At 38.6% G+C, this 13599-nt stretch overlaps 1 protein-coding gene across 1 annotated transcript; it reads right to left on the bottom strand.

The window, feature by feature from the left end:
* Positions 1–268: 268 nt before the first annotated feature.
* On the bottom strand, positions 269–11643 carry slco1d1 (solute carrier organic anion transporter family, member 1D1). The gene is made up of 15 exons (XM_085436338.1): positions 11413–11643; positions 11130–11236; positions 9149–9290; positions 8805–8937; positions 8429–8553; positions 8117–8263; positions 6667–6765; positions 5951–6199; positions 5398–5562; positions 4529–4724; positions 4208–4373; positions 3894–4075; positions 3001–3065; positions 2798–2915; positions 269–2535 (listed from the first exon to the last, which is right to left on the bottom strand). The coding sequence occupies exons 2-15, from the start codon at positions 11178–11180 to the stop codon at positions 2325–2327; spliced, it is 2049 nt and encodes a 682-aa protein (XP_085292464.1). The 5' UTR covers positions 11181–11236; positions 11413–11643; the 3' UTR covers positions 269–2324.
* Between the last annotated feature and the right edge of the window lie 1956 nt (positions 11644–13599).

Here is a 13599-nt window from a genome sequence, read left to right as displayed (position 1 = left end):
AAGAGATTACAGGAAAGCTTGGCTAAGAGAGTTCAGGCTGTGTCGAAGAATAAAGGTGGTCATAAAGAATTGTACAAATTCTTACTTTGTCTTGTATATTGTATTTACCTGTTAGTTTGTCACTATTAATTGCGACTCTTTTTTAAATAATGTAACATATTGTAGAGCTTGTTGATTCATAACTTAGTGAGTGTATAGAGAATTCTGTCACTTTTAGAGTGAAAGGATAAAATGAGTTGTTATTCAAAAAAATGCAGAACAAAATGTATCTGGACAAAACTGGTCTTTAATGCAAGAGATATTTTTCAAGGACAAAAAAGAAATTGTAAAAAGGTTGAAAAGATTTCCAAACAACATGTACGGGCAAACTCAAATATATCCAACACTATATAGAACTCATCATTATTGCTAGTAATTTTGTCTAGTGATTGATAATACATTCAGACAACAACCATGGTGTAGGAAAGTAAAACAAAATAAAATCCAAGTTCTCATTTATCCCACTCACTCTTAGTCCACTGCCTCAACCATTACGAACTTTTTCCAAGCAAACACTGTTGAGTCGAGGATTCTGTGAACTCTCATGACCTTTGGATTTGTGTGTTACAATGTGATGTAACATGTGTCTGAAAGGCAACCTTTTCAGAATAAAGGTTACCTCAAGCTGTTAAATGCAACTAACTTTCAATGGCCCCCTCATCTTCCTCTCCTTCATGGCTCAAAATGCATGTGCATTAAAAAAATGTGTGTCAAAGTTTGTGAGGTATTAAACTGGAAACATGGCTGATAAGCTCGTCTGGAGCTGGTGCAGAACAGTCTCTGAATGGCTAATGAGCCTTCACAATCAGTTTGATTAGCACGTATATAAAGCAGCTCAATTATTCATATTTCAGGAGGGACATTCAAACAATGAATTCACATTTTCAGTGGACACTGAGATCCTATTCTGTATGTTTATTTGACAACATGTAAATGTCTGTCACATCTACTGTAACTTAGTACAAATAAACTTATAGACTTAATAAAATAATATGTTACTCTACTAATTTCACATTTTAGGAAATATGCTAAGTCCATTCTCTAACTTAGTAAGAACCGGACTTAGAATATTTCCTAAAAATTACTGTTGCAGCAAGGCTAGCTGTAACATCAAGGATCTCTAAGACACAGTTAGCGATATGCTGTTTGTCTTCGTAGTTGTAAATCAAAGTCACTGGTGCTAGTTAGGAAATACTGTAGCACAGCTAACTCTCCGTGACTTCTGGAGTTTCTATTCTACATGGCTTGAGCAGATGTGAGATTTAGAGATGCTAGAGGTGTTTGTTACCTTTAGACAGCTACCTATTTTTCCATGTTTCTACTCTTTGTGTTATACTAAGGTAAGTGACTTCACATAGACAAAGGAGTGGTATTGATTTTTAGAAAACTGCACATAAGTGTATTCCCCCAAAACTTTATATTGTATATTTATGAAATTAACTAATAAAAAAATATTACCAGGTTATGCTACCACAAGCAGTATGTGGTACATATAGTATATACATGTCTATCAAACTAGTACTCCACAAAATCACTTTTAAAATAAGCTTGTAGGGTAAGACATTGTTAGCTTTACCTGACCTAATGCTGCTTGAGTTTAAACAGAGGATCAGAGACAAGCTTGTTTTGAAAATCTGACACGTTTTCTTCTTACTTTGTCTCAGCATACATGAACTGTGTGTTTCTGCTCAGGTGTGTTGCTGACAGATATTAAGAAAAGCATGTGTCCCTGCTCTGTTTTCTTGACTGCATGTTCTTGTACTGCAGGGGTGTCAAACTCAAATACACAGTGGGCCAAAATTCAAAACTGGAACAAGGTCGCGGGCTAATGTTAATATTTACTGAAAAAAAAATCTTCCTCCAGATTTAAGAATGAATCTCTTCTTATGGACTCAAACAAGTTTTGCTGAAAAACTGAATATGGAACAAGCAAAGCTTAATACTAAACAATATATATATTAGCTGTATAATACCAGTAGGCCAGCTCTAATAATAATTTAGTATTGGCTTCGCGGGCCAAATGTAATTAGGCTGCGGGCCAAATTTGGCCTGCGGGCCAGAGTTTGACACCTATGATGTACTGTATAAAATGTGTCATTTTAGTTTTATTAAGCTTTGTTACATTTTAGAGCTTTGTTACATTTTACCCGAAAGAACAAGGTTTACTGCTTAATTCCGAAAAGTACTGATGCTGTAGAATGACCAATATTTGGTCCAGTATGGATGCAGCACAATATTCAGGCATTCACTTATATTTAACAATAGTGTGGTCTTCCTAAAACACATTAAATAGTGCACTCTGTGCCCATGTCGTCTATGTCTGCAATGTTGATATTGGCATGTCCATTGGTCACTGCATTACTCTCCTGTCCATTTTCTTTGGACTGATTCTTCAGTGCTATTTTCTTCTGTCGCTTGACAATGCTGTAGTAGAGGTAGCCCCACACTGTGTTGGCCAAGAAGTAGAGTCCAGTAATCATTCCTAGGTATGTAAGTCTGAAAGTACAGTACATCGTAACAAATTACTGAAAGTTCATCTGTCTGATTGCTTGCTCTAATTTGTATGTTAAACATTTTTGTTTACATAAAACATATATTTGTACAAGTCAAACTGTCTGTGTACAAGTTTAGGTACACAAAATTCTATAAAATATAAAGATTGTCACTTCACTGGTTAGAAATCCCTGCATTGAGGTAATTAAACTGTGGTACATTACAAGTGACATATTCAAGCACAATGATGAAGATTTAATTGTACCTAAACGCATTAGCATTATAGAGTCTGCATGCTCCACGGCCACCGCAATGCTTCGTACCCCACTTCAAACAGGTTCGGTCAATCAGTGCTCCAAAATATATAGGTGGAGGGATGCCACCTGTAAAACAAATCACATGTGATTAAAAAACAGTTTTACCCCTAAAGGCTCGATGTGTGGGTTGGGTTTTAGTTTTAGTACTCACCCAGAGTTCTTACGATCAGTGTCTGCATACCCAAAGCCAGCGACTTCAAGTCTGGTTGTATAGACCTGAATTGTTGACCAAATTATACCATATCAGATACACATGTGAGCATTAAAACACACAATAAGGTGGTATCAGATTGGAACTTGAAATTCAATTAATATCGTATCAGATAATTTAAAGAGTAAAAAAAAAAAGAAATCATCAACTGGCAAAATTTATGGCAATTGTAGGCATATTTAGTGTACATAGTGGTTCTCTTTTTTAAAAAGAGAGTTGCTAACTTTTTCCTAATACATTTTAAAACAACAGGTCTTTTGAGGAGTAGATCTCCTTTGGTTCCAGTTTCAGTGATACCATAAACAGTATATGGTACATATAGTGCTGGGGAGTAATGGAATACATGTACGGGCGTTACATATTTAAAATACTAAATATGAGTCACTCTATTCCATTACAGTTACTGTTTAAAAAGGTGGTATTCAGAATACAGTTACTTTGTTGAAATAAATGGTCTCATTCAGTTGTTATTCAAAAGAATGAGGTCCAGAGGCCCCTTTACTACAGTTCGGAGGCGCGGGCCCGGCGTGGACCCGTTTTATATCCATGCAGAATAGTTTTCTATACAAGATTGCTGCAAGTTTTCAGAATACGTTACTCTCATTGAGTAACATAATGGAATACATTACAAGTACATTTTGGGGCATGTATTCTGTAATCTGTAGTGGAATATGTTTTAAAAGTAACCTTCCCAACACTGGGTACATATTGTATATACATGTTTGCCAAACTAACTCCAAAAAAAATGGATTTTTGTTACCCCTAAAAGCTTGAACATCTGCTTAACCACAAACTTAGAAGCAGATGTTCTTTAGTCAAATTGTGTCTCGCACCTGAGCAGAACAATGTATCCTGGCGTTCCTCCACAGGCAGAAATGTAGGACCCAATTACAGACAACGCCATGTAGATTTTAAATTTTATGTCACAATCATCCTTCCTGGGACACTGGCCCAGCACTGCAGATGCGTTTGCAGCTAGTCCTGCCTCATTAATGCAGGTGCAGTTATGAAACACCTAAAAACCAAGAAGAAAAAGTTAAAAATCAGCCTTAATTGTGGTCTGTCGGTGAGTTTGAGCTGTTTTTTATTTTATTCACAGTAAATCTTTATCTGTTCTAAGCTCTCTGTTTGTCTAGACCATCATCACCATTTCTTTGCCCATTCCGGTGGAGGTCTGGCAGCCGGCCAGGCAGGGTGAGGCATAAGTCATGCCGTTGTATGCACAGACCGGGTCCCAGTGCTTCACTGAGCAGAAGCAATGTCCATTGCACTGAGACAGCAAAGTCTGTGGGTTGTAGGACACTTGAGGGACTCTGGTACAGACAGACAAGTAAAGACACATTAACACTGTCAGTGGAGACATTTATGAGCATATTTTTAGTTTATAAGACTAAAATAAACTATTTAACTTCCAAAAATTTAGTGTAACCTAGCTTAACAAATAGGCTTGTGTGTCCATTCCACTCACCTCTGATATGACATGCTGAGACCAGCCACCTCTGCATTTTCACACTGGATGAAAATCTGAACGGCAAGCAGGCAAAACGACCCCAAAGAAGCACTAACTGCCACCCTGGCTGCTCCAACAATACCCAACTTGAAACGCTTCAGCAAAAAACCTCCAGTGATGAAACCCAGAGCTACCGCTGGCAGGTTCAATATACCTACAAGGAAGGATAGAAAAGTTATAAACATGAACCTTTTCAGTGTGTCAAAATTTTAGCTTTGTCATAGTAACATTCGTTCTGCAAATCAGCTTGTAACACATAAACAGGAGCACTTGAATGGTAAAATAGGTGGATTTAGGAACTGCATAAATTCCAGTTTTCAGTATATTTTCTGAACCAATTTTATTTTAACAAAAAGGTAACTCCATAATGTTTTCACAATCCAGCAAGAAGCTCTTGCAATTGCAGCAATGTACCATAAGCAGACTTTGCAGGTCTACTTATGTCCATTCATGCGCAGAGTACTGAGTACACACAAAAGTTGTTTGCATTAAATGGTTTTGTTCAGCAGCCAACTGTTTTTATAACGTTTGGTGATAGAACAATTCATATTCTAACAATAACCCTGCCGGTTAGCCACTTGGTAATTAAATGCTACTTGACAAACATTCTAGCTCACACACACACACACACACACACACACACACACACACACACACACACACACACACACACACACACACACACAGAAAAGGAGTAGTTCTTGCATTTTCAGTCTGCCTTATCACTCGCAATCAGACTTCCCTTCAATAACATCATTGTTTCAGTTGCCTTGGGCTACATAGTGAAGAAAACAGAAAGTGAATGAAAGCCAGTTTTTGCTCCGTACCTATGAGGAAAATGGCTTTGGTGGCTGACTGGCCGTAGACTTGCTCTATGTACTTTGGCTTGAAGGTGATCAGGCCAATAAAGCCGTTGACAATCACGAGGGTGGCAAGGATCATCAGCGAGTAGATTCTGTTTCTGAAGAGTCGCTTCAGAGATGGAATGAAATCTGGTGAAGTGCAAAGCACATCAAAGAGAAGAGGAAAATACTTTTATAGACACATAAAACTAAGTAAATATAAAGTAAAATAAAAATATTATTGCTGTGTTAAAATATTGTATAAACTATCTATTAGCAGGATAGGGGTTGTAAGGCATGCCTGATTGTAATGACATAAATTACCTCGTTACTAAACCTCGTTTTCCCAGTGAGAATGTACTATTTATCACGTTTAATGCTTTTCATGATGGATTTTTTGAGATCAAAATTTAATAATAATCTCAAATTATACTAAATGGGAATTTGAATCTAGCAGTTATATCTACAAAATTATGCATTTTCACGAGACTTTCTTAAAGATCTGTTAGGATAAATGCTCTACTGAGCAGTGAATTACCTTTAGCCATTTCCTGAAATTTGACTTTCTCCTGGGTTTCCTCTGGCAGGAATTGTTCCTGCTCGGTCTTTGTTGCAAGCTCTGTGCTTTTGCTTTGAATTTCCTCTTGCTCTTGCCCTTGCTTGGGTAAAGACTTTGGAAGGAAAAAAAATGGGATACTAGACAGTAGAGCCACTGTGCCAGTCACTATGAAGCCCAGCCACCAGGCTCCCACCCAGCGGGAGTCCTTATAGGTGATGGTGATGGTGTCTGGAAGAAGGGGAAAGGCAAAGACCGCAGGTTATTACAGACATTTTATGTGTAGGACTTTTATAAGTGACTTCTAAGCCCTTTCATCATAACAGCTTAGTCATTTTTAGAAGTATGGAGGCAGTTCTCTGGCTCAGGGAATGTCAATAGCTCTAATCCAAGTAGTGAAGGAAGAGTTTATGTCAACTATGTCAACAGGATGAAGTGTTGTGAAATCCTCTTGCTTCTGGTAGACCCATAATTACTCAGTAAAGAAATGGTTTGACTTTTGTAATGTCATGTTGCGTTAGAAAGTCCAAATGGAAGAAAACATTTTGCTAAATTGAGACACGAATGAGTTTCAGTGTTGCTCAAGTCAACCAGAAGTCTTCTCTGCCTAATTAAACACTTCATTCAGGATATTACTAACATCGCAGGTAAACATTATTGTTACACAATATTAAAAATTACTTTTTGTAATACCATACCTAAATTCACAAATCCAGTGTCCACATAAATCTTGGAAAGGAAGGACCCAAGCATGAAGCCAAACATAGGTCCCAAGATTCCTACTGTATGGATGCAGGCTGGCAAACGGAGCGGAAAAGAGAAGATAAGTATTGAGCAGTTTGAGATTTGGCCATGATGGAGGAGTACAGCGGCCTTCTGAACTGTTTAGGATTTTAGGCAGTGAGGAAACACCAAGGGATAATTGAGTACAAGGTCAAAGAAATGTCAAAAAACAGAGGGTAATATGTCAAAGTTCATGATACAGCAGTTATGAAAAAATGGATAAAATAATAAATATAAGTGGATAGTATTAAAACCCTCTGTAGAACCTGGGACCATTTCGTGGCCTTTCCGTTTTTTAATTCCACGCCATTTCCACTGTGTTTAATGGAGTATAGCCAAATTTTCAAACATGTATTTTTTTCCCATTTTATTTTAAAATTTCAGTCTGAGTTTTTTAAATGAGCTTAAATGGCTGAATAAAAGGCATACATCCACTATCGAACCTCGTGGCCGATTTGTGCCCCATTGAAACCCATTATAAACGCTATTTTTCACGCCAGAAAAATTATGGTCAAAGGGATCGTCAGGTTTCCAGCTTAGGTTTCGTTTTGGACTACAGGCCTTAGAGTTGTAATTTTTTTATTTGTCCACCGGGTGGCGCCCTTGCTCCACATGTGACGCCTGCTGGAACATACACATGTTCTCCAGCGGCCTGCTCGAGACAGATACCCGGAAAAGGCAGACTAATTTCCCGCGTACAGCAGCAGCTTGGCCCGCTGCTCGTTCCGGACCATTTTCTGACCTTAGGTTCGTTTGAGGGTGCATTAATTTTTTTTAATCAACAGGAAATGACGTATTTGTTTTCACGTGGTAGCGGAAGTGTGTGCTGCAGACACGGGAACCGAACCATATGCTCCGGCGCTGCGCGAAACACACCCGCGGCAGAGGCACTCCTCCCCGGGGGAGCAGGAGCAGCAGCGCCGCCTGGGGACATTTTTGGCTTCTGCAAAAAAAATTAAAACCGGATCGAAATTAATGTTCGTGCCAATCTTTTGTCCATCTAAAGGCCTAATTATAATAACAATAAAATATTACTTCAAATGTTTTTTTTGGAAAATATTTAGTTTTTTTGTTTTTTGGGGCTAAAAAAACAGGGCGCTCATGTAATAAAACTGGGATTTAAAGGGTTAAAACAATGAAAATATAATTAAAACTTGACATGGATATTTTAAGCAGAAGTAGTTTTAAAAGATTGACTAATTTAAAGTAGAAAAAAATATTGATATATAACATTTTTAGTGCACTTTTGGGGCGGGACCATTTTTTGGTCCCGAGGTTCACGAAAGGATGGGATTTTGAGGTTCTACCAAAGGTTAAAATGCATGAAAACAGTGAAAGACAGCAAAACCGTAAATGATGACTAACCCAAATAAAAAGGGGTGTTCTCTTCTCTGGAGAAGTCATCCAGATAGGAAATTCCCAGTGGCATGACGGGAGTCTCTCCAATTCCTCGCAGCATGTTTCCCAAGAATACATAGATCCACATGGGTGAACCAGCAGCCTTTTCACACTCTGGGGGGCGGGGGGAGAAACTTGACTTTACATTGTGCATATCATGAACGGAATAGTGTATAAAATCTAAAACAGAAAAATGACTAAAATCACCCCGAAACAGTCTATTTCAGACTTGAGTGATCTTACTTCTGATCCATTGCAGGGAATGTGGCTGCTAAATACCTAATTTGGTCTCTGCATCAAGTGTGTCATCTGCATCAGTCATGCTGTGGTTGGACAGACAGGGCAGGATGGTCTCAGTGCTGTTGACAGCAGCTTTGTGAGACACACTGGTCTCATATTTATACCTGGAAAATATTCAAAGTATTATCTGAAAATTGTGAAACATGTAAGTACACATACTCCTTCATTTCTTGGATGCTATAGAACACACATGCACTTTTAGCCATTTTATGCGATTACAGCTTTTGGGCATTTATGAATCTTATCAAACATTTCCAGTCTTTATTCTCTGGGAGCTCAACATAACTCTTAGTAATCTGATTATTTGATTGGTTCATTGTTATATTCATGAAGAAGAAGGAAACTTTGTACTGACAGTCCCTGGAAGAAGTGAGGCAGGGCTACAAGGAAGGATCCCACAGCCATGATCAGACAACCAATTCCAATCAGTCTGGGACGATGGAGCTTGGCACCAAAGTAGCTCACAAAGGCGATGATGAGCAGGTTGCCTGTAGAGAAGAATTAAAAATAACTAAGAATGATTATGGAATGAATCAATGAACAGCTACAGTCTTTGCCAGGCATGAGAGTTCAGCAGTCTGCTTATCTTTATAACATAACCTGAAATTTGTGCTTTGTAGTCAATAAATTAGATAAATTCCTGTAGTTGATATAAACCATAATGCTAACATGCTGCATTCAGTAAAAAAAAGCGCATACCCATTTCGAAGCTGCCATCTATAACACCAATCAGGGAGCTTGGGATATCAAACCGTCTTTCAATCTGTGTGATGGAGCTCTTCATGTAAGCTCCACCAAAGGCTTTGGCAAAAAATACAAATGCCATGGAGGCCAGGAAGAGCTGGAAAACACACATAACCAGTTAGATTGAGCTTTTCTAGATTTAATTGGACTGGATTACTGGAAAGAGCTGCCAAATGGTTTCTCAGAATTTCTTTAAACAGTCAAAATGATTGTTGTGACCTGGATGATTGAATTGTAATCCCTTCTTCTGATGTGACCTATAGGGAGGTGAATGACAGTGTTTCCCATAATAGAATCAACTCACACACTAAACATACCCACAGCACTTCACAAATGCTTTTACCAGTGATTTACATTAAGTGACATTTGATGGGATTAGTGTACTGATACCAAAATAAGAGTGGTTACAACAGATTTTAAAAACCCACCACACTAATTTATCACTTATTAATCATCTTTCCTGAACTGATCTTGTCAAAGTTGTAGCACACACCACTGGGAGTAATAGATGATCCCACTATTGATCCCATCAGGGTAAAACATTAAGCACTAGACAAACTCTGTTTATTGTTTCTAACAATCGCTAGCTACCTACCCAAAGTACGAATCAAGACCAAGACCATTGGTGATAAATCCCTTTCAGTTAGATTGGTTAGTCCTCTTTCTAAGAAATATCTTTTCTTGTAATGAGCAAGTATATTCTTTACAAATATAAGAACATGTATGCAAGCTTTGCAACCAGTTTAGGTAATGTTAGAAACAATTCTCTTTGTATTGCAGCCAAAAAGCCTCTTTTTTGGTTGCAATACAAAAAAACCCTAAAAAAGAAAACCCATAACTTGTAAAATGTTAAACAGACAGCAAACATTTTGCTATAGATGTGCACTGTGTTCTACATTTAAAAAAGTGTTTAGCATAATATAATGTATCCTGCTTGATGAAAAGCTAATCACTGAACACATTCTTTTCTTAACTATCTCACTGAATTAATAATAATAATGGATTGGATTTATATAGCGCTTTTCAAGGCACCCAAAGCGCTTTACAATGCCACTATTCATTCACTCTCACATTCACACACTGGTGGAGGCAGCTACAGTTGTAGCCACAACAACTGACAGAAGCGAGGCTGCCATATTGCGCCATCGGCCCCTCTGGCCAACACCTGTAGGTGGCCGGGACAGAGAGCCTGGGGATTGAACTGGCGACAGATGTGCTTCCCAACCCCCTGAGCCACGGTCGCCGAATTGAACCCCTTAAACCTTTGGACCATAAAATAATTGATAGAAAATTGAAAATGGAGTGTTTATTGAGCCTTCTGGCAAAATGTAAAAAATATTTACTACATCAGGCATTTTTAAAAAAATTTTTTTGCAATTTGTTCCTTAAAAAAGCATCGTGCATTCATTTTGGTTTTTCGTTTTTTTTTTGTTTGTTTGTCTTTTGAAGACTTCTGACAAAAAGCCGTGAATCAATTATTATTTTTATTTTAGGAATGCAAGCCTTGCATCCAGCTTTACGTTTGACAGTAAGATCGTTAATGATTGAAAAGGGACTCGAGTTGAAGGTCACAGAACAAACTGTGAATGATCACAAACAGTTTGGGGACATTTCAGTCTTTCCCAAGGGGTGCTGGTGACTTTTTGTTGAAAACAACACAATGCAAACAAGCAAAGAAACACACCAAAATCACCCTACCGCCTACTGGTGTTGGCCAGAGGGGCCGATGGCGCGATATGGCAGCCTCGCTTCTGTCAGTTGTTGTGGCTACAACTGTAGCTGCCTCCACCAGTGTGTGAATGTGAGAGTGAATGAATAGTGGCATTGTAAAGCGCTTTGGGTGCCTTGAAAAGCGCTATATAAATCCAATCCATTATTATTATTATTCACGTTTACATTTAAATTTCCAGTCATTAAAGCAGTGAGGGTTTCTGACCTTAAGCTTGGAGCAGCATGCCTCACGTGTTTTCTTGGATTCTACGCTCATGATGCTGCCGTGCTTCAGAGAAATCCAGGACAGTAGAAAATGGAATAGCACAAGACCTGAAAAGCCACAACAAGATTACGAGCAGGAAAAAAGACCCTAACGTTGTCCAGATACTGTCTCAGGTAGTAACATCCTAAAAGGTGTCTAGCTGCAGTGCATTGATTTGTTTCCAGAGTTTGCCCCAAAAAGATCAACGCAACTATTTTGTCTCAAAAAAAAAAAGTGCACTTACCTGACAACCAGCAGTGGTCCTCTGAGGGATGGCGGTGGAAGGCAGACTGTCCCTTTGCATAGGACTTTGTGCTGAAAACGGGAGTCTTATCTTTAACAAATTACAAGTGAACATCACCTGTAATCAGTAACTCAGCCACTCATGTGAGGTTGTTTTCATGTCAATATCATCCAACCCCTTCAACTCTCACACACAGCCACTCGTTCACACAAGTACAAATGTGACAGCGGTGGTGGCTTTCGTCGAGTGATTGTATGAACAGCATCTAAAGGTTCAGAAGTTCACTGAACACACAAACACACACACACAGATATTCACAGACCCGCACATCCTCCTCTGAGAACTTCATAAGCCTCCTGAGTAGCCATCCTGTTGAACAGACAACAAACAGCAGCATGAAACGGGTCAAAACTTATTGTAATACAAACCTGCTGTTTCTGTTGGTCTGCTGCTTTCAAAGTGAAATACTTTCCTCCTCCGGAGAAACTCGGCCTTTTTGTACGGTTGGGTGCCTCAAAGATGTGATCAAAGTCTTCCTGTCCTATTGATAGCCTTTAACAATGGTTTTCTCTCTGCTTGTCCTTCTCAGTGAGTACGGCAAATCACATCAAATCACAATGACTTGTCACCTTTGTGAGACAGATTGGAAACTTGTCAATAAAGCTGTGAAATGATGGTTTTTTTTTAAGGTTAACAGTTGTTTGTTAAACTATCTGCAAACATCATGGTTATTGTAAATTTGCAGCAAAATAATGTGTAGTGCATCTGGACACTGGATGGATATAAAGTGTGTTTGTAATAGCGGGAAGGGGTGACTGTTTCACTGCATTAGCACTGCACATTTAAAAGAATTAGGCCTAAGATCAGTTCTCACATATTATTACCCCATATCGCTTTGTGGGAGTGTTATTTTATTATTATTATTATTATTATTAGCTAACTTTGAATTTAAAAACACATCTGAGAAAAGTTGGGATATGGGCATGTTTACCACTGTGCAGCATCCCCTCTTCTTTTGGCAACTGACGAATGTTGTTTCATTCTTATCTGATATTGGACTCTTACTGCTCAACAGCCCTTGGCCTTCTTTGTCATATGTTTAGTTTTGTAATGTGCTTCGGCACATTTCCAGTTGGTGAAAGGTCTGGACAGCAGACAGACCATTTAACCCTTGTATGGTGTTCGGGTCTGTGAGACCCGTGTTCAGTTTTTTTCAAAAGAAAAATTAAACAATTAATTATTTTTTCACGTGGAAATGTGTTGTGTCTTTCCACTCACTCCACTTGATTATAACTGATTTATTTATAACATTTTATATAAAAGAAAAACGAGAAGCACATTAATTCATAAATGTGATCTAACAAAGGTAAAGGGAAAAAATTAACCATGTTTGCTGTTCATATGTCTTGTAATTGGGATGAAGTAAACATCTGTTGAGTAATTTAACATAAAATTGTTTGATAGTGTTAATTTGGAAAGCCAAAACTCTAGTGGGTCCACCAGACCCATGAACACTGGCTGAGTAACAAAAATACGAACACCACACAAGGGTTAAGCACCTGGAGTCCTGTACCACAGAGCCCTGGTGTTGTAATAGATACAGTTTGTGGTTTAGCTTTGTCTTGCTGAAGTATGCAACCCCCCAAAAAGCCATCATCTAAATGGGATATGTCATTTTAAAATCTGCCAAAATATTTCAGCACTGATGGTGCCTTTCCATGCATTCCCATCAAGGATCCAGGCTTTTGAAAACAAGCTTCAGCATGAAGAAGAACAAGAAGTACTGGAAGTGAAGGTATGGCGCCCACAGAGCCCTGATCTCAGCATCATTGAGTGTGTCTGGGATTACATGAAGAGACAGAAGGATGTGAGGAAGCCTACATCCACAGAAGATCTGTGGTTACTTTTCCAAGATGTTTGGAACAACCTACCAGCCGAGTTCCTTCAAAAACTCTGTGCAAGTGTACGTATAGACAAACAGCAAACATGGCTCTCTGAGTCATGGTGGGGACCAAGATAATAAGCAGACTGGACTTACATCAGTTGCAGTTCAGGAGATTCAGGCACCAAACCTCTCAGTGGTTGAATGAGAATGTGCTGCATTATGTTGATATTGGAGGGGACGGGAAACTGATTCACTCAACAAAATAGCTACATTCCACATTGTCCTGAGGGATGTTATGTTAT

Source organism: Copadichromis virginalis, linkage group LG17, assembly GCF_057382275.1.
Source record: "Copadichromis virginalis isolate Kocher_CV1m ecotype Utaka linkage group LG17, C_Virginalis_male_GT1.1, whole genome shotgun sequence".
Classification (NCBI taxonomy): Eukaryota; Metazoa; Chordata; class Actinopteri; order Cichliformes; family Cichlidae; genus Copadichromis; species Copadichromis virginalis.
The sequence above is the reverse complement of the archived record's forward strand: the minus strand, read 5'-3'. Positions and strand labels throughout refer to the sequence as shown.

Excerpts from the sequence above, each read along its gene's own strand:
- slco1d1 (XM_085436338.1), bottom strand. The coding sequence starts at position 11,180 with ATGAGCGTAGAATCCAAGAAAACACGTGAGGCATGCTGCTCCAAGCTT. Across the intron at positions 9,291-11,129 it reads CATGCTGCTCCAAGCTTAAG|CTCTTCCTGGCCTCCATGGC; the intron begins GTCAGAAACCCT and ends TGTGTTTTCCAG. Across the intron at positions 4,374-4,528 it reads CTCAGCATGTCATATCAGAG|AGTCCCTCAAGTGTCCTACA; the intron begins GTGAGTGGAATG and ends TGTCTGTACCAG.